Source organism: Echeneis naucrates, chromosome 3 (assembly GCF_900963305.1).
Source record: "Echeneis naucrates chromosome 3, fEcheNa1.1, whole genome shotgun sequence".
NCBI lineage: Eukaryota > Metazoa > Chordata > Actinopteri > Carangiformes > Echeneidae > Echeneis > Echeneis naucrates.
In genome coordinates, this window is record NC_042513.1 from 16,506,944 (window position 1) to 16,531,788 (window position 24,845).

Consider the following 24,845-nt stretch of genomic DNA (forward strand, 5'->3'; position numbering starts at 1 on the left):
TCCTGCCACCTGTGTCACATCCTACGCTATCCTCTTTGGGCATGACAGTTAATTTGCCCTGTTTTGCTCCTGCTTGGTCTCAATCTTCCCTTGCACACATTCTGATTCGAATCCTTCAATCTCCCTCTTTTTTTCCCTCTTCCTCCTCTGCTTCCTTTCTCCTATTCCCCCTCTCTGTGATAACATAGACTACTGTTCGGCTTGTGCCTCAACCTGCTGAATGTCAAATAGGCCCCTTCGATAAAAACCCAGAGCCATGGTCTCCCTGTTCTGCTCTCCCAGAATATTAACTAGTCTTGCAGCATTGCTAACAGTCCTGCACCCTTGAGCCCACCATTGTTTTGCAGATCAGCTTGTTGTATTAAGGAAATAAAACTGTGGTGGGTTGATCATCACTGTTGGATCATTAAGTGAATACCTCTGGTCGATTATGCCATTGGTGGCCATTGTGAAGGACTTTTGCTAATGGCAACTTCTGGCTGACAACAGATTACCGGCAGTTTAAATATAGACATTTGCCTTAAGATTTTAAAAAAATATTGTGCTTTCGTAAGCTTTGAATTAGATTCCTGTTGAGACTTGGTACGTGCAACAGAGACCCACTACCAGCAGTCATTTGACTGACAAATCCATTAATAGAAAAGCAGTACAGAGTAATTTTGTGTGGAGTATTTCTACACAATGACGAATCAATTTACAATCATGCCTCCAAAAATCCAAGGAATATTTGAGACACGTGTTTGTACCCTTTTCTGAAATTATCCGTTGTTTTACTTTACTTAAGTCATTAATCCAAAAAATAAGAGTCAATAAATGTTTTGTTAATTTAACTAATTTAATTTTAATAATGACCATAATTATGAAAGCGGTCAATGAGTGGTCAAGAAAAATTACTTCTTCTTTTGATTGATGCTCAGTCTTTCATTTTAAAATGTGACTAATATTTTTCCTACTGCAAAATTTTATATATATTTCTACAATATCAGGTATAAGTTATAATCAAAGGTAAATATTACGAAAACTAATGCTGTCATAAAGGAGAGTATATCAGCATTGCCAGTCAAGAGTGATGGTGCTTCATACTGCAAATGGCTCTCTCATGGCTGCCCTTCATGGACAGTAGTTAAAAAAAGAAAGGAAAAATAGAGACACACAAGTCTAAACACATTCTTACCTTGCTGATCCAGGTCTCAAATGATGGACCTTTGGTTGTCAGGAATAAATCTTCGATTGGGATAGAGACAGAAGGAGGGAGAGGGAGAGAGAAAGAGAAATTCATTAGAACATGTATTAGTTCGTCTGGCAATTATATTCCAACATCAAATTGAATATTGAACTATGATAAAAAAAATCTGTAGATTAGAAGAAATGCCAGGAAATGAAAATATACACTGCTCAAGATCAATAAAATTCACTGTTCAGATTGCTACTGTTGCCCTATTTATACTGATGCAATCTTTTCATAAGCTCTCTTCTTGACTTCATATTGTCAAAAATGATTCCAGTAAAATTATATATAAAAAATTGAATACATATTGTATACCATCCATTTTGTTCAATAACAAAAATATTTGGGGGAGTAATCTAAAAGTATCAGTGTTACTGAGATATGGTGACAACTGGCTTTAAAGTAAGCAGTACCAATATATACGACATCACACATTAAGTACAAATATAACTGTAAATCTCTGTAATAGGTGGACTATTTTTAACATATAGATAAGTTCAACTTAAGAAGGAAAGAATAAAGCATCATGGTTGAAAGTTCAAAGTATTTTACAATTTGGTTGGTGATGAGCACATACAAAGTACAGGTTGGATAAAGATGAGCAGGCTTCCTACAGCAATGGCAGAAAAGCAGCAGAAGAACCCATAAGAGGATCTCCCTATGAATGCAACAGGATTTCATTCTGCTTTCTGACCCCCCCCCTCCGGTAATGCCTGTAGCTTGCTGTATTGGAATCCTATAACCTGCACTTGTACTCAAATTCCTTGCTGTTGAAGCTTAGGCTGCAGGCTGCTCTTGTAATGTAGTTTCTGTGTGCCACTGTAAGAGCACGTTCACTTTCATCACTGCATTCACTGGACTGTGCTTCTGCCCCAGTAATTGGACATGAAATAAATATTGGCATTGATCTGCCTTAGGGCTCTGTTTTACTGCAAGTGTTGCCGTGCTCTGCATGGGTATATACAAATGATACAAATGGAGGGGGGGGGGTGACTGGAGGGATGAAAGAGTGAAGCAATAATGACAGGAAGGACCAAGGTTGTATATAATGATAAATGCAGGTCAGCAAGTTTGAAAAGCTGGGGCATGGCTCCATATTAAAGGGAGGAGGGGGTCTATGACGTTTAAAAAAAATACCTCACTGAAATACAGGTGTCAAACACTGAATTGACGGAAAAATGTTTCTAATAGAGCATACCAATCTAAAGAAGCTCTTATGCGATGTACTCTGATATGCTAACCCACAGTAAAGAGCTCTACTCTCTATCATTTATCTCTTTATCATTATCATTGTTATTATTGTAAAGAATGTACACCTCAGGCTTTGCGTGTCAACATTCCCATACTTGTCCCTCCCCTTACAGTATATCAGGCCATCCTAATGAAAAGGATGTTCCCACTGAACCTGGCTTTCAATCACTTCACTTTATTTGCAACTTATGATTGAGTTCTGAAGGCAGATATATTCCCATATCTAGATTGCATTCTATAAAGATATGTGGTTTGATAATCAGCTTTCTATTGTGTTTGTTACAATTTGTATAGATTATATATTTGTAAGAACGCAATTTGAGACTCTGACTTCATGCACACGCAGAAGCACACAGGCAGAGCCATCTGAAATATTACTTAAGATTAAGTTACAAAATCATTTATGATGCTCAATTTTTCAACAAAGGTTTTTGTGGCCATGCAAACATGTTGCAAACAAAGATATTGTCACCATTGCAAAGAAGATAAACATATGTACAAATTATGCATATGCACACATACACATTACAGGATGTAATAAGCAATTCGCATACAGCTTGTAAGCACTTGTCTTTGTTACTGTGTGTTTCTGGAGTCGCAACGGGTGGTGTGTTGATGAGCTCGGGTAATCAGCCAATCAGGCCTCTTAGATAGAATTCAACAGTGATTGGCTGATTAGGTGTGATGGCAGCATGTCAGTGAAAGCATGGGGTAGATAAGACAGGAGACATGCACAGAGAGATCTTCATCTGGTAAACACTTAGCATTCTCGCTGTGTTTTTTTTTTTTTTTTTTATTTACCCAAGTTGACTACTGGCAAACTATCCTTTCCACTGCCTCAGCTCTGTTACTGAATGCCACTACATCTTGAAGCAACTCGCTGTCCCCTATGTTGGTATGATTCTAATGACGGTTGGGTCATGTATTGATGGTGTAAAGTTTTTAAAGTGGAAACGTCTAAGCAGGACAGTAAATCAGCAAATTTATCTCAGACAATGCACAACACTTGGCCTTAATTGCTGATCTGTCTTGAGAGGTACAGTAGTGAATGAAGAGGAATATGTACATACAGGTAAACTAATTCCCTTTGGTAAACCTAGTAATACGGCAGCACGGCAGCGTAGTCATTAGCACTGTCGCCCCACAATAAGAAGGTTGCTGGTTTGGTTCCTGGTCTGGGTCCTTTCTGTGCGGAGTTTGCATGTTCTTCCTTTGTCTGAGTAGATTTCCTCCCACGATCCAAAGACATGCATGTCTAGGTTAACTGGTGACTCTAAATTGGTCGTGGTCTCTGTCTGTCTTTGTGTGTTGGCCCTGTGATGGACTGGCGACCTGTCCAGGGTGTACCTTGCCCCTCACCCAATGTGAGCTTGGACTGGCTCCAGCAGCCCCGCAACCCGGAAACGGAAAAGCGGTATATGTCATTTTAATGTAACCGTCTCATAAAGTGCTTATAGCTATCAATAAAACCTAACTGCTTCGACCATCACTCACTTTAACACAGCTTAACTGTTCCATGGACTTTAACTGGGTTGCCAAACACCTTTTAGGGACTCATCAAGCTAAAGAGATACTATAAAATGGAATAAACCTGAGAGAGGAATCAAACAATAAAAATGAAGTGAATACTAAGTGAGGGGTCTTTGTTTGATTAAGCTATTGGTTTTACCCTGCTTTATCCAGATTTAATTTCAATGATAACCTTTTAATCATCCAAAAAATAGAGTACAATTATTGTGGCTGAATATTCAAACACAATCTTTTGGAACATTCATCAAAGCTTTCGGGGTTTGGTTTTAGGGTTAGATTTACATTATATATGCCTTATGCTGAGACAGTGGGCTAAACCTAAAATTCTACAGTTTCCAACACTGCAACAAAACTGAATTACACAATGATCAAAGTGTTCTTACAGCACTGCTTTTCGTGGAGGTGGTTATCAGGTCACACAGTGACCTCAAATAGGTGCTGTGGTTGTCCTGGTATATACAACAAGCCACCAGTAATCCGGTTAGACCTGTATGATCGGTGCTGACCAACATAACCATCGAAGCCAGCTAATCCCATAGCATTTTGGCTCAGTAGAAACAGACAAACGGACTGCAGCTGTAATGTTGTGCCCCGCCAACATGGCATGAAACATGAGCTTCATAGGCCTGATTGTGTTTCCAAAATATTCCCTTGATATGTTTTCATTTGCATAATTTCAGGGCTAGATCTACACTTCCATTAGTTAAAAAGCTGCTACCAGCCTCTTGACAAAAAATATAACATTAAAGCAATAGCAGCTCCATTTAAGCTGTATTCCTTTCAACACTGTGAATTAAATCCATCCATCCACCCATCTTCCAACGCTTTTCCATTTCCAGGTCACGGGGTCCATCAAAGGGCCAACACACAAAGACGAAAAAGCACTCACACTTACGTTCAGACCTACAGACAATTTAGGGTCACCAGTGAACCTAGACATGGATGTCTTTGGATGGTGGGAGGAAACTCACACAGACACAGGGAGAACATGAAAACTCCTCACAGAAAGGCCCCAGGCCGGGAACCGAACCCACAAATTTAAATGTATTGATTAGTCTGAAGATGTGATTTGGACTGCTTCATGCCAAAGTTTCTGAGTGCACTGGTATGGTTTCATCAGGAAGCCCAATATCAACACAGCGTGGTCATATGAACAGCTTTTATCTGGTTATCTTTTAATTTGTTCTTCTTTTCGTTTCAGCTTTTTAAATGTTGGATGTATTTTACCCTACTCCCTAAAGTCTTGTTAACATTAAGTATCTTCTGATTGCTTTTTGGCCAGTCTAGCAACACACACCCCAAATGTGTGACTGTGTGAGTGAGAGCAAGAGTTTTATATATGAAATTACACCATTAGCCAGCAGTGTTGGACCTGGTTGATTGGGGATTGCTTTTTTAAAATAATTTGGCTTTCTCTCTCAGTAAAGGTCAAATTCCAGCACAGCCCTTCCATTTAATTTACGATTTTGTCAGTTGTCATGTTTATAAAATCAAGATTTTAGGAACAGGGTGGCATCTTCGAAGTGTTTTAGAAGTTAAAATGTCATCTTATGAGCCAATATTTCATATTTTTTCTGTTGACTATAACCAGTTAAACATGTAAATGAGGAAAGCTTTACTGTTAATTCAGCTCTACTGAAATGCTGCATGTGTAAACACAGGGAGATGGAGAGGGGAAATTAATTAAAGGATACAAACCAGCGGAAAAATTAAACACCAATGTGTTGTGTGTATGTATGTATGTATGTATCACTGGGTGGAATTATGTGACTTTTCCCTGAACTACTTTAGCTACATTCCACTGAACAGACTTGTTTAAAGTAGTCCATACGAAAGGTCTTGTTGAGACGGTGCTTTCACATTGTATCTGTGTTGGAGGGAAATGTTTTTACCTAACAATGACTTTTATGCTGCAACTTGTAATCTCCTTGCACAGAATCATATAAGCATCTAAAAGCACACACAACAATGTATCTGAGCCTGCAAATACAGAACTATAACATTACTATGAACTAAACTTGTGTTACTTTACTACCTTTATATTATATTATAAATGCATAACAAGTACTCTGCAGGAATCCAAACTCCAAAGAATTGAACACCACCACAGATCTGCCCCACTGCCTTATGAGTACAAACACACACTCAAAGCATAAGCTAATAAAGCTGTCAAACTCTGGGAAAGATGCATAGATAATTGAGGTATATAAATGTGTGCGTGGGTGGGTGGGGTTGCATAACAGCAACAGGGATTCAGAGCTCTAAGTGGTATGTCATGTTGCTGGATAATTAAAGACATGCTAACTGTGAAGGTTGGACAGCAAAAAACACATGGCACAGAGGGACTGAGAGGAGGAAAACACATCACACCAGATGCTAAGGCCATCACACTTTAAAGGTGCATCTGAATACATATAAAAGGATTCACTACAAAGTATGCTAATGTAAAATCATTTCATTATTTTCAGTGTGTACTGCTGTTCTGACACACACTCTTTTTTCTTTTTAGCTCTGTTTGGCTGTCTCTTCCCTAACAATGGCACTTAAGAAGTCAAAAGTCACACGAAGCTGAACAAGTACTTGATGAGCAGCCTGCATAAACATGTGAATACCAACCTCCACACTGCATGGCGGATTTCAGAATATTATTGAAATATCTCAGTCTGAATCTGCCTATGAATTTCTTTGTCATATGGTAGTGATCAGGCCAACAATCAGAAAGTCCTTTCACACTTATACAATAATTGCAAGCGTGCTTGTTGGAAATAATAGGATGTAAGAGAAACAACTGGATGCGATCATGAACATAAATTTTAGGAGCTCAACAAGGTGAGGCGCAGCACAAATCCACATGTTGCATCCCGGGACAGGTACTTAAGGTCCCTGTGTTATTTCTCTTAGGACTGTTATGAGCTATTATTCTCCTAGATGTATATGAGTGTGTGTATAAACAACACCTGCTTCTGTGCATACTACTTTTTTCATGTTCACACAAACTAGACAGCATGAAGGTGGCCAACAAAGACACAAACAACACAAAGAAGATAAAAAGGCTTTCCCTTGGGGTCCCATAGATACAGAAACCACAAGTTTGCTTAAGACCTAAAACAGTCCCACTTTCTAATTTGTTCTTTCTTACAAAAGGAAACATGATATATGAACTCATTAATGTCTTGTCTTATCACCTAATTAACAATTCACAGATCATTCATCAACCCCTTCAAAGTCATCATAGGTGTTGAGAGATGTTATCTGGACCAATCAACTCTTGTCATTAAAAAAAAGAAAAAGAAAGAAAAAAAACTTGAGTTCAATCTGTAGTTTTTTCCAAGCATCATTTGGGGTTCTCTGAACAATGTGGGATAGCAAAGGGAAACCAAAGAGAGGAATAATCTCACAAACTGACAAAGGTGTAGCTTGGAGAGTAATTTTACAGGGTACAGACAGAAATTTAACAGGTCACAGTGAGATGTGCACACTTGTATTCAATGGTTTTATGTGATCAAAAGAGTACTCAGTCCAATCCATAATGATTGGTCAATGGAAAGCCAAGCGAAAAAAGGCAAGCATGGTGAAGAGAAGTTAAGTTGGTACCATGTAGGGCTGATAAAATGTGCAATGGGCTCAACTGCAGAGGGACTTTTACACCCTTTACCCTCGACCAGAACTGTCTGAAAGATATTTTCAGCCTTTTTCTTTCCCTGGTATTAGATGTTCATGGCAGATAATGATAGAGGGACACACCTTCCTGAGGTATCTCCCTGTGAATAAAATCTGTGTTGTGCTATCCAAAAATAGGATTCAGAGGAAAGCTCATATTTTCCAGACTTGCTATCACAAAAACCTGCAAATGCTGTAGCAGTAGATTGCCATTCTGGGCTCTTGCAGTGAAAATCTAAACGGGACTTGTAATCGATCAGTCACGTGCAGATCAAGTTGATCATCACGTTCAGACAAAAGAGAAGAGAACAGAAGAGAAGCATGGGGAGATGAGTGGTCCTTGAGTTATTCATAGCCTCTACATCAGATTTGTTAAGGGGATTGGAAGCAATTTATAGGCCTTCACTGACTATTTGACTCAAGCAGCATAATGTCTCTCTATTCCATTATGTTCAGCCGCAGTGTGGGGATAAAGACCAGGCTTCCTATTAGCCTCTGTATAAACAGATAGGGTGCTCTCATGCGGGTGCTAAGCCTCGGCAGGAAAGGAGAACTTTGACACTTGGAAAAATAGACAGCACCAGGCAAAGGAGCCTATGCTATCTCCTTACTTTGTCTCACCATCAGATTCATTTTATCTTCTACTCTCTGCAGACGTGTATTCCCCTTATCTGCCTTAGGTTATAGCCCATGACAGTGGCAACATTGCTGTGGTTAAAGAAGAGCTGCGACCCAGAAGAAGAGAGGGCTTAGAACAGTCACAGGTGTAAGCATCACAATTTGTGACCCAACAGAAGGGCAGTTGCATCACCAAAATGTAAACAACAGCTGCTAACACTCTCAAATGCCTGCCTTTTATTGGAAATGTAAGTGGGTGCAATTGGTATTCACAAACCAGACATGACTCTCAAATAGTAATGGGTATTCACTGGCTCCGGCTTCATTCATGTGGAGTTATATAAACACAACAACTGGCTGAACACATTAATGTTGTGACATCATTCAGGCCAAAAACACTGTAAAAAGACCTGTCACCAGCCCATTGTAGGGACGTTAAAGGAGAAACTGCATTAGGGTGATGCAAAACTGAGAGCATCCCCAAAATAACTTTTACAAACTCAAAATCACAAACCAAAGCATCTCAAATGGAGGCTCAGACACTTAAAGGAGCATCAAACAGCATGATGAATCAATTTTAACAGCTTGCACAGCAGCTACATTTGAAATCTGTAGACTGCCTGTGCTGCACGCAATGACATGGCTCCCTCCAGTTGTGTGTGTATGTGTCTGGCACCGTGAAAGGACTCAATCAGAGGTTTAGCTTGTTGACCTCCATTTTAAAAAATCTGCTCCTCTGTGCTAATTTTGGTATAAATTAGAGATTTAGAGAGAACATTGTTGTGCTTTTATAAGCCTAAATGATTTAAGCTCATTTTTCTCATTTTAGTGTTATGACGATGATTTAAGATGTAGCCAGTCAAGGCTAACGTCAACTGTGTTCAGTTGACACAATCTGAAATCTACGGTACATTTAACTATATCTTAAATCTAAATTATCAAAATATTTATGGATTCTTTTGAGAAAAAAAATAATAGCTCACTGACTATTTTGGTTTCTCAGTAAAATGTTATATTAATTTTTATCTTATTACCAAATTTTTACTGACTACGCTATTATTCACTTTTAAAAGGAAACAGGTCGGTAAAGAGCCATAAACTACAATACCCACAATGGAGGAGTGGTGGAGACAGGAAAGAGTAGAAATCGAGATATTGTGCAGAGTTATAGATAGCTACTCTGTCCGCTTCATCAAAGTCCACTAGCTATGCTCATGTCTGTGTATATTCTCATTCATCGAGGTCATATCCGGCCAGACTAGTCAGACCGATGTGTTGAGAACTGATGAAGCCCCTTGAATAAGAGGCGAGAAGTCCTCTTAGACAAATCTAAGTCCAGTTGCTTTCAATTCAATTTGTTGGCTGGATATAACTATGCTCATGCTTGCGACTACAGATAAGAGCAAACAGATAAAGATACTGTACAGAGTGTACTTACTATACTTCCATGTGCCAGTTGCTTTCAGCACTCACTGAAACTCTTCATCAATGTTCACTAAAATGACCAGACAGTGTTTGCCAGCTTCCAATTAGCAGTTTATTAAAAGTGCAGGTGCTTGTATGGAGCTGCTACGCCTTGTTTAGGCAACAGCATGGACTCAGGCTGAGCTCAGGTTTATTCATCATCCAAGGCCTATATACTGTACATACACAACATATTCACATTATTCACACAAGATCCAACACACACATACTTGAAAATTTCACCAAGCATGCTGGTGTCATGAATTAAAACAGAGACAGAGAGGTCCTTCAAAAAAATCCACCTCACAATTTGAGACTGAAGCAACCTTTCAGTCTGAAAATGACCTGTACCACATAACCGAGACAATGTTGGAGTGGCCTTTTAAGCTGTCCCGACTCTGACTGTCCTGTAGATGATCAGCTAAAGCCTAGATTCCAATCTGACATCCCCTCTGACAGAGCTTCAGCCGATGTTCCAGAAAAAAGGGCATAAATGTTCCAAGTCCAAGTGCAATGTCAATCTCTTCAATCCTCCGCACAATAAAATAAAACAAACAATGAAGGGAATACTCTCTGAAGCTACTGTACTTGCTGGGTGGTTTCTGGAATCGATGCATGGTGACATTTGAGTGAAGATGAGAGAGGATGTAACTGCTAGCGGAGAAAGTGGTTGATGCCACTGTACTGGATGGCGTTGGAAGTGTATCATTGAGTTTGGTAACTGACTGTGACTACTGACATTTTCTGAATCAGAGGTCTCCAACTCCGGCCCTGGAGAGCTACTACCCTGCATGTTTTAGATGTTTCCTGCTCCAACACACCCGATTCAAATGAGTGGCTGCTTATCAGACTTCAGCAGAGCTTGATGACGAGCTGATCATTTGAATCAGGTGTGTTGGAGCAGGAAACATCTAAGCCATGCAGGGCAGTAGCTCTTCAGGACCGGAATTGGAAACCACTGTTCTAAAGCGAACCAAAATGTCTTCCTGGCTTTTCTGCTTTCCAGCCCCACACCACCTGTGTAAAGGCAGCTGATACATGAAATGATCCTCATTTCATGCATCAGCAATGTTAGTTGTCATCATTTATAAGTGAGCAAACTAACCATGCTACCTGTCAGCAGCTGATTTTACCCTTACCAGCATTATTAGGGATGAAACAAACTAATCGTGAAATCACTTTCATCAGTAAAATCTTAAAAAAATAAATAAAGAAAGAAATAAATTAATTTTAAACAATTTACTTGACTTGTTTAAAACCTCCAGTCCTTGTTCAACCATTCTCTAGTCCAGAAAGGCAATCTTAGGCCAACACTGACAGTAACAGCAGTGACAGTATTACATCCCTGCCCCCCCGCCATACCTGTAAAAGGCCTTAGAGCAGCAGTAGTGGTGCTTTATCCAGACTGCAGTGCAGAGTGGATCTGACAGCCAACAACATGGCTTCAGCATTAATGTCAGATAGGTTATGCTGTGTATGTGTTTGTGCATGTGTACTGTCACCTCATTCATCATCACCACTCTCCAACCCATTAAGGTTCTGTGTGTGTTGGAGGCAACACGGTGAAATTGTGGTTTAAAAAAAAAAAAAAAAGTATAATAGCGCAACAACAGAGGATGTGGGGTGAGGGCAGAGTAACCATGAGAAACAAGGAAAGGTTAGAATGGTGGAGAAACTCTGACATAAAATGAAGCAAGAGAAAGTGAGACACAGAGGGCTGACTCTCAGCCTCTTTTTTTCTTCTGTCTGTCATGCCCCTGAGCAGGTTATTTGTTAGACTGTTACTCAGCAAACAAGCTGTGACTCCTATTCCCCATTGGCTGTCAAAGACACACACACACACACAAACACACACACACACACACACACACACACACACACACACACACACACACACAGACAGTTGTGGGCTTTTACCCCTTGGGGTAGCTAGAGATTAAGGCTGCTCACCAATAAGGCCACTCGCCTAAATGCCTGAGGTGGTTAAGGGACAAACATACATTTTGAGTGTGTTTAAGTTGTGTTTGTGATGCTCACAATAATGAGGAAATGAGAGGTATAGATAAAACATAAAGTATGTGCACCTGCTCCTGCTGTGTTTGTGTGTGGAACTTGTGCACATTTGTCTATAGTTCTACTGTAAGCCATCTTGCGGGCTATCAGTCAAGCCCTCTGCTATTGTTTGTTTGCATCGATTGGCTCCCTCCATTTCTAAACCTCAGATTTATCCAGCCTTCACTTGGAAAGAGGGAGGGTCTTTGGCATTCTGAAGCAAATGTCATGGCTGTCACAAGTGAAACAGATACTCTGCCTCCAACAGACATCAGGGGGTCGCTTCATAGACAGCAGACCAATGAAGTTAGTCTGAAAATATGCAGACCTTTGTATGCAATCTGCCGATATCTGATTATTTGTATAAAAGTTTTACAGCAATACAGGCTTGACATGCAGTCACACAATTAGCTCCAAATATCTGTTCACCCAAACAAGAAAAGCCAAATCTATGAACTTTTTCAAAGATCACATAAATATCCTCAAATACAATTTGTGTAACCATATGGCAATGAAAAACGCTAGAAACATTTTGGATAGACAGTGCTCCAACTAGCCAGACCACCTCTTGAGGTGGTGAAGGAAACACTGTAAGCATAGTTAACAATCAATCCACATACAACTACAGTGTGATGGATATGCTCAGCATGGCAGTTAGCAGCCTTTAACCAGCTGCATTAATCAGCATTTGCCTCTTCTTCAAAAATCAAGCAAAGGCAATAAGACTAAAATGAGAAAGGGATACAAGGTACATTTTAATGCCAGGTGTAAATGGAGTCATTGTTTTAAGCTTTGTGCAAAATTTGGATAAATACAAGCAAGAATAATGCAACCAAAGAGAATATCAACTTGAGAGCAACCTTTTCTTTCAGCAAGCAAAGTATCTGGTGGCAACAGCAATTTACAAAACTGTCATAAATTAAGACTAACAGTTCAAAAACTGCAATATTGTAAGTTATGGGATATATATTTTGAGAGTGCAATGAGCTGAAGCACACAAATAGGAGGGTATGACCTTGTATTACAGCCTGATAACCAACAGTCTCCCTGCAGCCTTGGAAAAGAACCCATATTGCCAGCATCTGCTGCAGTTAGACTGCCCTGTGCAGACCTCGTCATAAATCTCTGTGTTAAGACTGAAAAGCTGTTACATGAGACTAAGATCCTCGCAATCGTTTCAAAGCAGTGACGGCGTCCATGCAAAACTTAAAAGCAGTTATTAAATAATTTGAAAGAGTGTTATACTACACACAACCAATGGCAATGAATATGATACAATGTGTGTGAGTCTTATAAAACATTTATATTAAATTATTGTACAAATTTGAAGAGTCCCAGTAATTTCCTCTGGACAGCTATTATAGCAGTAGTGGCAATGCCATATGATGGTACTTATAATCTGTGTACTGTTTAAAAGAAGATTTAGTCAAATATGATTCAAAGTTAAATAATTATGATTTATGTACTGTTTCTTAACATGCCTTTCAGTATGTATCTCAAAATGCGCAATGTCAAAGCGTCCCTTTCAGAGGTGTGGGACAGATGGGACTGTAAAGGGTTGGAGCCAAATCTTCACTGGCTACCTCCATTGATATGTGACCCTGGTCCTCTGCTAGCAAGGAACCAGTGGACTGTGAAACAAGCTTTTCCAAACTTGCCCAAAGCCCATGGAAACGATTTACTATAGTGTCGAAAGAGGGAGCAGAAGAGAACTTTTAAAAATATACATTTGTACTGCCATCTTGTCGGCTGAGAAAGAACAGTCAGGGTAGGCCCTGCCATCACAAATGCTTTACTTGTTAATGAAGTGAAATATTACAGTCAAGCCCCCAGTGAAAAAGTCTGACCGAAGCTGAGGGGGTTGAAACATCCTCTTAAAAGAGGCTGTCGTTCCAGAGGCTACAAAATGGCTGGGTCTCAATAATGAATGAATATCGTCTATTAATGTTTGGAAAACCATTGGTTCACATGAGGGTATCCTCTCAAAACTGCGACCAGATACACAAGCCTGCCTAATTGCATAATGGTTACACACATGATAGTGCAGACACGCACATAGACACAACAAATACTCACAAAATTAAACATAAACACAAACTGTACCTTTCACCCTAGTTCTGCCAGACAGACAGACAGACAGACAGACAGACAGACAGACAGACACACAGACACACACACACACGCAAGGCGGATGCAGGAAACTGCTCAGATAAAACAGAGAATCCAGGCCGGCAACAAAGTGAAATGCTCTGCAGAATAAATCCGTCTCTAAGCCAATATGTAGCCCTACTCCACAGTGAGTGACTTTCAACCTGATCTATCAAAATGGCTCATTCACAAACATGGCAAAACACACAGGCAGAGAATGGAGCTCTGCTATTTCCAGCAGAAATAATCTCCTAAAACCATTACAGGGAACAACGTAGGTGCAGTAGCTGTGGGGAAGATTATGGCCAAACCCTCACACACACGAGCAACACATTTATGCTTCAAATTTGTATGTGTGTAAATGGAAAATTGCTTATGAAACTATAACAAGCCTAGAAAACCTTATTTCCTTTCCATCCAAAGTGCATAATTGGAGTGTGCCAACATCAGAAGCAACATGCATTGTATCAGTACTGAAAATGGTGATCCATCTGTGTGTCCATTTCATGTGCAGTCATTAAAGTAACGGAAGGTACATCACATATCAAGACTGATGTAACGATGTGATTGGCATGGAGCAAGCTGGAGCAAGCTGAGGTAACAGCCTTTTCCCAAAGACATCTTTGTTTGTGTCAAAATATACCAAAAAAAACCCCCAAAAAAATACAAAACAAAAAAGCACATGCAGTTGTTCTGGAGGTCAAGGGTTCATATATTCTGTAAAGTGGGCATCAACATCTTTAATATGCTAACAAAATTCAGTCAAACCTTTTTGCAATGGAAGCCCATTTACTCTTTCCATTTCAACTGAGGACACACAACTCCAAAGAACAATGAGTAACATCTTCTCATGCACTTACAAAGCACCTAAACACACACACACAGGAGAGAGAGTTAGCTGCTAGCCGTTGTGTAAACTGATAAAATGGATCTGTCATGTATCATCCCTGGATTGCTGCTCCTGTAGAAGTGTTAGTGCCTCCATGTGAGACGCCTCAATCAGTGATTATGTCTTTAAGACTTATTCCAAGCCTGCAGCTCAGTCTGTCATTCCTGAGTGCACCATAGCTGTGGTGTATCTGGTATTGGATGGATGAAAGGTCTGTCCACGAATTCTGTCCTCTGAGAGAGGTTTAAGCTTTAAATTTACAGGATTCCTTGCGTGTTGTCTTTACCTCAGTACAGATTTGAGTCTATCCAGTCATTTCACCTGGATCTGAGTGTAACATTTTCCATTGTCCTAAAATTTCAGTGTACGTGGTGTAATCAAAATGAAGTTTGTTCTGCTTTTGCTTCTTGTTTTGATGTCAGCTTTTTGGACTTAAGAAAAGTGGCTTAAGTTAGTCAAGGTAACAATGAGGGGCTGTAGTTACACATAACTCTTCACGGTAACAGTATGCTAACATGCTTCCTATGCAAAATGCTAATGTTCGAAAGGTTTCATGTTCACCATGTGAATTAACAAAGGAGCAGACCTCTTAGGACCATGAATGTTGCTGCTAATGTTTGAGTCAATTCATCAATGTTGAGATTTTTTCTGAAAATGTGAAACTTCTAACATTCTTATGGTGACATTCAAGCTGTGGTCATAAATTAACAAATTAGTCATGAACATGAATGTCATGGTAATATTGGGCTTCCAATTATGTCTATGAACTGTTCTGTTTCTGCAGTGAAATGATTATACAACATACACCTTTAACACAAAAAGGAAAAGAAAAAAAACAAAACAAGAATTTGGTGCACAAGTTTTAATTCATTTTGGGTTAACAAAATTCTGCCAACAAGCATGATCAAATACCCTGCCAGAATTATGTCAGAATCTTGTTTATAGTTATCAAAAGCATTTGGTAAAGGTGAAACTTGTTAAGGGGCATTTGACCATTTACTAGATGTGCTGTGTGTCTTATGTTCACCCTGTATGTATAATTTTGACCCCGTGTTAATATCAGAAAAATAAATTAAAATAAATTCAAACTTGTGCACCACATTCTTTTATCCAATATGTATAGCATGTTGCACAATCATTCTACCCAAAGGTAAAGAACAGTTGAGAGGGATCACAGAAAGCCCAATATTGCTATGACCTTCTTATATAATCTTGACCACCAGTGATTCTGTGTGAAACCTTTTGTTTAATGACAATCAAAAAATGAAAATGTTATGAAGGCGTCAGAGGAAAAACCAGTGTCAGTAGGTTTTATCCTATGTGGTCCAGGTACGTCAATAAACAATTCAATAGTAACTAATCCACCTAATACTGTAGGTGTTGAGACATTTTGCCTGGACACTATTTAAATATGTAAAAACCATTGCATCAGGCAGTCCTGACATGCCTGAGAGTTTACTCAAATCTTGATAAAATGAGTAAACTAAAAAACCTAGTAACAGCGGTGACTACAAATGTGCAATTCTAAATGAAGATGTACGTTACATGTGTCTGTTGTTGCACTTGCAAATGTTTTTTTCCTCTCTGTTTTCGAAAGATTGGAATGAAAAAAAAAAACAAAAAACAAAAAACCTGTTGTTTAGATACATGAAAATTAGCCCAAATCAGTTCACTTTTGTTTTGGCCTTCTACCTGCACTATACAAGCTTTTCCCTCCACTGAAAACTTTCCAAAACCTACCCCAAGCAACTAAATCTGTGTAGAGAGGGGAAAACAGAACTTGTACGCTTGCCAGGTTGCTACAAACACAGTACTTCAAAGTTTACAGGGTGATGGGATGATCAAGATCTTCTCTTGCAATCACAAATGTTTTTGGTCAAGGTAGTTTATTACCCAAGACTGAAACCATCATTGGTTAATCTCAGCTTCTTTTGTAGTACTACAATACCCAGATGATAACAGATGGGACCATTTGGAGGAATGCCATAAATTAATGTGAAACATTTCCATTCGTTTGGACAGTGAATCAGTGAACCAGGTTGTCTTCTCACATACACAAGCCTGGTTACATATAAGAAAAAAAAATAAGGGTAGCAAGGCTTGGGGAGTATTGAAACATAATTACAATTTATCGCTGGTATAAAGAAGACTTACCATTCCAATTATTTAAAATGCCTATAATATACTACCTTGTTGGCTGAATGTCTTACTCTGTGATTTTGCTGCGATTGCCAAAATTGACATTAAAAATGCCTCATTCGGACATCCAATTGTAAAACGTAATCCCTGGATAATCAATTCTTTTTCACAGCCACCCTTGTTAGGTGGCAAATCTGTTGTCTTTCCCCTGCCATCACCACATTATTAGTCAGACAATCAACAAGCCACTTCAACACAGAGCTAGTTTAATTGGATGTCGCACACAGCATTACCATACCCGTTGCCTAGCAATGGATTCTTATGCCAGTATTTCTGTCTTTGTGAATCTTTTGCTCAAAATGGAATCTATAATTACTACTTGCAATTACTACCTTTTTTCTCAAACTAGTTCTTATCATGCTCCTGATAGCTTCCTGCCCAGCACTGCTCTGAGTGAACTGGATTGATGTGATATAGCCCCTGTGGGTTACTTGATCCCATACCAGAGGCAGTTCTAATGCGGGTGAATATTCCTGGCTTATGTTCAAATAATAAGGACAGCTCAAGTGGTCATTTGGCTTTGATGATTACTGACACTCTGAGGGTTATTAAAGCACCTGCTCACATCAGTCGACTACTGAATAAACCCAATCCTCCTGGCTGGCCGGCAGAAGGTGTCTCGCTGATTAGTTGCCAGTGTTGTAAAAAGCAACCAGAATAGAGTAGCAATAAGTCACAATTCAACCCTTAAAGATGTATTTGTTTTTCTGGTGAAAGTAAAGAAAGCAATATGTTGTACATACAAGCTTTTGAATGGCAATGCATGTTTCCAGGTGCTAAGAATAACCAGCTTGAGGACCAAAAGGCAGTTTTATTACTCTTATAGAGGAGAATCCATGCTCGCATAGTCTTTTTGTAAATATAAATGATAATTATCCCTTCTTTTCTCCTGTCCATTTCTCTCTTCCAAACACAGTGTCTGTATTTTTAGCAAGAATACAAAAGTCATACAGTGAGCTGGAACTTCCTGAAAGAGCCCTGAAATCCCTCCATGTGTTAATAACTGGGAATAAAATGGTATGGACACAAAGCTGTTGTGAATGCTCTGCTGTTAGAGACACTGGCTGGAGTAGGATGATAGCAACAAAAGCGATTATGAGCCATATGCTGTATGTCACCACCAGGTTGGTTGGCTGGAGAGTCTAATAAGCAAGCTAAATGAGGCCTTGACACCAGCCAGAACACAATTCCAGACTTTCTTTCATTGGCAGTGCTGATTTAGTGAGGTTAGCCAATGCACTGCTGTTTACAGCTATGGCACTAGGGACTGAGATTGGAGTCATGACATAGCCCTGAAAAAGCCCTCATCCTCTTTGGACTGCTAACAAAATAGCTGCCGGTGTTAGTGTACTGGCAGGTGAATGTGGGGACACTTAGGACTTCTCAACATGGAAAGACTGCTTAAAGGGATGAAAGGTGAGTACTCGCACAGAAAAGCTGCCTCAACTGTATTGTATTTACATAAAAAATATGAATTTGAGTTGTTTTGTCCCTAATTTGTCTTTTCAAGTGGTAGTCTATATAATCCCATGATGTGTGATTTGATTAGTGGAGCTATTCATTCCCGTTCATAGAGATCTGCCCAAAGGACCAAATGAGAGATGAAAGGTTTTATCATGGCACAGAAACATTTTGTTTTTTTTTTTTTTTTTAACTTTCCAATTCTTCCCTATTTATGTAATTTGCATTTTTCAATTCTGCTTGCCTTACTGAGAGTAAATTAAGATTAATATACATTCCCACCCTCTTATACTCATTAATATTACAAAATTTTAAGGCATATTTAATCACTATGAGCTATTTTAAACTATACGCCTCATATGCAGTGTAATTTCAGGTAAAACATTAACGGACACTGGAGACTATACACCCAGGGGGCAAATGATAAATTGCTTTGCAGTCAACAGTTACACTATAATAAACAAGGCTTCTTTATTTATTTTTTTTACAAATTTTTTACGTCTAGCATTTTATTAACAAAATCCGCTGAAGCTACACTTGGTGCATTATAAAAATGACATAAATGTGATTAGTATAACCCTGAGAAGCTTAGAGTGGTTAGTTAGTCTCTACATATTGTAGTGGCTCTACATTTAGAGAAATGTGGAAAATTATTTTACACCCATAGTACATTTAGCTGCGCTGGAACATGAATCTTTAAAAACATCAGTGGCAGTAAGCTTCCAGCTCTATATCTTAAACTGGATAACTAGCAGGACCCAGATTGTCTCTCCTTGCTTAAGCCACACAGAGAAGCTCCAGCCGGTACCGCTTAGAGAAGCAGGTGGTCTCAACAGACACTGAGCTCTGCTGAGGACTTATCCAATGCCTTTCTCATACTCCTCCCACCCTTCTTCTTCTTTCTTCTTCTTCATCTTTCCAGCCTTCTATTTCACTCATCAAATCATTCATTTTGTCCCACTGAGTTAGATTTTTCCCTCTCACTGACCGCGTGATTCTCTGTCTTTCTCTTTTTCTCACTTCATTTGCATGCCCCCACAGACCGTGACAGCCAAGGTCTGACATCCACCAGACGCACATCAGGATCTCCTCCACACACTGTTGTTCCCAAAGCACATTCATCCACAGCAAACTGTATGGAGCTCAGTGCACTTAAGAAGTCACAATGATGTATTCATCACTGTCCTTGTGTTTGTGCACTGTGTCTCTACACATGGAAGTAAGAGGTGATTTCCTAAAGCAGATGCTGGCTGCACGTTGAGATAAGAGAGTAAATGTGCAGGACATCGTTCTGACTGAGCTGATGAGTTGTGGTACACTTGATAAAAGCGGCGCAAACCAACACAATTCCCAACACAATCCAATATTTTAAAACAAACCCAGAAACACTCATATATTGCTTTCTGTCTACCAGAAAAAGTGCAAGTTTATTGACACTTTGCTAATCCCTAAACAGATTAAAAATGTATTAAAATCTGCTCTGGTTAAACTGTGACAGCCCTGGGAATAAAACCAAATAGCACAAAAAGATACCTGCAGTGAGTATGACATGACTAAATCCTCTCTGATTACCTTAAACATGAGGATTAGTTTCCAAAGGGAAAAAAAAAATCTTCCCATAAGTCTAAGTGACAGCTCTACACTTACTGGGCAGGACATGAGTGAGATGCTGTAAAACAAGAGCAGGGTGATTTCTCCATTCACTGAGGAAGAAAATAGCTACCTGAAAATTGACATTAAATTTGCCATTGGCATGAAGTATATGTTTTGGTCTCTTATCTACGTGCTGGAGTTTTTCTCAGGAGAAACTTGAAGAGCAATGCGTGTGTATTTGTTCTACATTTTCCATTAAAAACAGAAAGATAAAGCTCACTGTGTTTCCATTGTACTCAGGCATTCTGTTGCCAGCTATGAGGACATTCATGGCTGTAACTTGCTGCTTATAGCTCAGAAAATACCTCAGTAAAGAGAAACTGTTGAGAAACTTGGGAAGAAACTGAAATTGAGCTTTCAATTATACACCAGCAAAATAGGTGGAAACAATGAAATTGTTCATCTTGTGTTTTTGACTGAAAATTGTGTTTTACAATTATACACGGTCCCTATTCATTTATTTATTTTAGCAGTTAGCAAGATTTGTATGACCTCAATTAGGAGAAGTAGATGAGCATAGAGTGTAAAACCATTCCTGATATTTAAACCAAACAGGAAAAAACTCATCATTGCATGAATTTAATGACCAGTACACCACTGATACAGGTTGAACTTTTGTTCTTCAGATGACATTTTGCATCTGTGATATAGAGGGGAATTAAGTAGCTTCACGTCAGAGAATTCTTTAGGGGCAAAGCAGGACCGACAACCCAGCCGACTCCAAGGTCATAAAACCTTTGCAGTGATATATTCAAATTGTTCAGGTGTGTAAAATGCAGTTGAAGTACAAAGCAATCTTTGTGACCAAAGTTTCAGTGGATCTTAGAGATTGAAGTTTTGAGAAGCTTCAGGTTAAGGGTCATTTAGTTGATATGGTAGGGGGGAGAAAAGCAATGCCTCAAGTATGATTTGGTCCACTTTGATGCAGCAACATTTGAACCATTCCTGGGTTTACAGTTATTGCAATTTTAATGAGTTATTAGGTGTGACCACAATTTCTTCATCTATTTCAATATGTGCTCATCAAGCCAACTGTCCAGTGCGTGAACGCTCAGCTATGTGGGCAGGAGCATATTTCAAGTTCAGGACCAGGACTGGACTACTATTTTACACATTACACATTTTACTATCAAGTTGTAGTTTTGAGCTCTGTGTTGGTCTAATAATGCAACATTTGAAATGTTGACATTGACATTGATACCAAGATTTAGAGGAGTTACATATGTGTACGATCAAAAATACCAAATGTGCCAACAGCACACCATTCCACAGGGAGCAGCATGTAATTAATGTGCAGAATAAAGAGCTTCTTTAAAAACTGCCTCCCAAGATGCTGATACCCTAAAGGACGTTACTTCAGTAATGGCAGTTCTTTCTTCCATTTTAGCATCTTGTATTGAAGTCCAGGATTCAGTTGTGTTTTGCTCTTGGTTCTTTCCTAATACATTTGATTCAAACTTATTGATTCATGCAGGGAAACAGTGAAAGCCCAAAGTCTAGTGTTCAACCAGAAATTAAAATGTTACAAAATTATAAAATGGGCAGTATTTAGGGCGCATGACATGATGAACAGTGATAGTGAATGTGGGGTGCACAGTGCAGAGTGGAGACTATGGCTTTGCTCACTTCCAAGTTGACTGATATATCTGCAAATATCTACAATATATTTAAAACTCACAAAGACATAAAATGTATGAGTCAAGGGGATACTCAGAAAAGCCTCAGTGTTACAATCATTCAGTCTTTTTTCTGCAGTTACAGAACGGTCTTTAATGTGCACTCGCTAAGCGAAACTGGATATTTTCTGAAATTTAAGGCTTTTCAATGAGGTGAGAAATTTCAACAGTCACAGAGCGGACTTTAGCTCTGACTATAACTTTTTATGTCAACATCAACCTGAAAAAATCCAAATGAAACACTTTCATACATATCAAACAGTCTGACTCATTTCTCACAGTTCTTTATGATAATTTGTTATACATCCTTCATGCAGAAATGCCACTTTGTCAAAGAGAAAGACGGCAGTAACTCTAGTAAAGAAAAATAATTTTAAAAAATTGTGGGATATTGTTTTACATCCCTGACTTACCAGCGGTGAAGTCCTTGTTGAGGTCGATGAAAGCATTAGAATGAGGGATTTGCATGGTGATAGGTGAACTCAGTGCAATCTGCCACTCTGCTACCCTGAAAGAAGAACAAATGCAAACAACATCAGGATTGAAAAGCTCTACAATCGAGAAACAATGAGTGAGAGAAATATACGTGGCAAACTAACTGTGAGTTTGTGAGAGAATTAGTTTACCTGTTGGTAAGATAGCAGACTTCAGCATTTGGCAAGCCGCCACTCGTGAGTCCAAAAATATCTGGGATCATGTCCCCATTGAAACTGTGGGAAGATTTTTTTTATTACAATTAAATCAGCACATTTCATGAAAACTTGATAAGTGAGTCAACAATTTATTAAGTACACACACACACACGCAAAAAAAAAGATACACACTGTAAAAAACCTAAAGCTTCAGCAACCCTAGCCCTAACCCCAGCACTGCACTAAACAGCCATTGACAAGGCTGATGTTTACAAGACTGTGTTTAAAACAGAGTTTTCACTTGATTATACAGGAGTCCAAGAAACCAGTACCTTTGCCTATCTTAAGTACACTAAAATGAGATATTCAGTCTTACAGATGTGTATTAGCATGAAACAATATTTCAAAATGTGTCCTTTAAATTTTACAAAACTAAATAGAAAGTTCATTTCTTTTTCATGGCTATTATCAGCAAATTATACTGAGTTCGCACCAATCAGATTGATACTTACTCCATAACAAGAGGTTGATCTGTAAAGGTCTTGTTCAGTTTGAGCCAATCTCCCATATCTGCAGAAGATGAAGAGAAGTTGAGAAGAAGCCAAAAACCTTGGTGGGCTAGTTACAGTAAGTAAGGCAAAAGAGTAAAGATTCAAAACAATATATCACTCTACATCACATTGGAATATCAATATATGATACATTTTCCGGGTTCATGGTCAGCAAGACTCCTAACAGAGAAGACTGAATATTTGCATCAGTGCTTATCACAATGTGACAATCCAAAACATTTCCTGTGAAACGAGAATTGGGAAATGAGAGGAGGTGTATGATATACTTACATAGACACATATGCAATACAGGCACTATAAACAACCTGATATTTTAGGAACTAGGTGTTAAGAATATGCAAACAAGTCCAGAGGGCTTAATCCAGTAGTTTCTCCAACACAATGCAGCAGTTTTGGAATAAGACTGTGCTTGATAAGTCTTAACGTCTGTTGTGAAAATGATCAATTCAGTTTTAATTCAACTGCATATTTCCCTCTGATCAGTAGCACCCAAGGAACATAAAACATAATGTGTTCCAGTTCAAAAATTTTCATATTGTCTTCTATTTGTAATATTATGATCGGCTTCTTCTTGACATTGTTGTCTTAAAGAAGAATCCAATCATAAAATAGCGTGTTCCACCCTTGATGATATGAAAAACTATCATTAAAGACAACAACAAGAATCCCGATCAATTCATATGTGCTTAAAATATTCAACTCAATCACACATCTTTGTTCTCTGACCTTCTCCCTAAACACCACATCACTGTTGGAGCTGTACCTATTGTCTGGTTGTTCCCCCAAAAGATGAAAACAGCTGTTTCTGGCTTTGAGTTAATCTGAGCAGTAAGGAGGACATCCATCTGAGAGTCTCCATCATAGTCTCCAGGAACCACGCTGGTGAGTACAGTGTCCCTGAAAACGAGAGAAAATGCTCCATTAATAGGAGAGTCAGCTACCTGGTCCTACTGTCTGTTCTCTGCTGTTATGTAAGGCATTCCCTCCCACAAAGTAAACATGATGATCCTGAATCGTTAGTCAGTTCTTCATTACTAACAAGCAAAATGGAAATAGGACATGTTATATATCAGATGTTAATCGCGTTACAAATACAACTGAAAGAAAAAATGTTCCTGTTAATGACATATTTACCTCGGGAACTGTTGTTTGACTTTGGGTTTGAAGTAAGGTAGCTTCGAGTCAGCTAAGAATATCACCAACTCCGACTCTGAAAGAGTAATATAAAAAAAACAAACAACAACAAAGGCGTTTATATTAATTTATCTCCAGCGCAGTCCTTTCAAAGTGGCACAGTTATAGTTTAAACATGTTAGAATAGGAATTGGGGCGGCAGTACTGATCTAACATGGTGTGTAATTTATATATTTATATGCAATGTTAACAATTCTAACGCAACGTGCCTAAATTACAAATTTCACACAGAAGTAAAGCATCAACATACGTCCTCTGATAATGAAGATGTCTGTCTGTTTATCCGAGTTAAAATCTCCAAACGCTGCCACCGTCCCGTAATTTTCAGGACCAAAGAGGTCGGCCGTTACATCTTGAAGAGCAAATGTCTTATATTGTCCCACAAAAAGTAACAAAAATGCACAAAGATTCAATTTAAACATCTCCATCCTTCTGTTAGTTCAGCTATTCACAACACGATACGCAGTACGGCACTCTGCTTTACGACAGGGTGAAACGGAAGAATGAAAAAAAAAAGATCAAATCACGTATTATGTTTAATATTAAATAAAAAAATTGAAATAAGATCTTATCTTTTCATTTCATCGAAAAGATACGACACTAGCGCCCTGAAAATGG

At 38.9% G+C, this 24,845-nt stretch overlaps 1 protein-coding gene across 1 annotated transcript in view; it reads right to left on the reverse strand.

Moving 5' to 3' along the window:
• itfg1 (integrin alpha FG-GAP repeat containing 1) overlaps positions 1–24,705 on the reverse strand; it is a 119,727-nt gene extending 95,022 nt beyond the window's left edge. Inside the window, exons 1-7 of the mRNA XM_029498554.1 lie at positions 24,478–24,705; positions 24,168–24,243; positions 23,797–23,930; positions 22,974–23,031; positions 22,456–22,539; positions 22,243–22,337; positions 1,175–1,224 (exon numbers count right to left, since the gene is read on the reverse strand). Of these exons, the coding sequence (XP_029354414.1) occupies positions 1,175–1,224; positions 22,243–22,337; positions 22,456–22,539; positions 22,974–23,031; positions 23,797–23,930; positions 24,168–24,243; positions 24,478–24,655 (675 nt within the window). The 5' untranslated portion in view covers positions 24,656–24,705. The remainder of the gene's footprint in view (positions 1–1,174; positions 1,225–22,242; positions 22,338–22,455; positions 22,540–22,973; positions 23,032–23,796; positions 23,931–24,167; positions 24,244–24,477) is intronic.
• Positions 24,706–24,845: the final 140 nt, after the last annotated feature.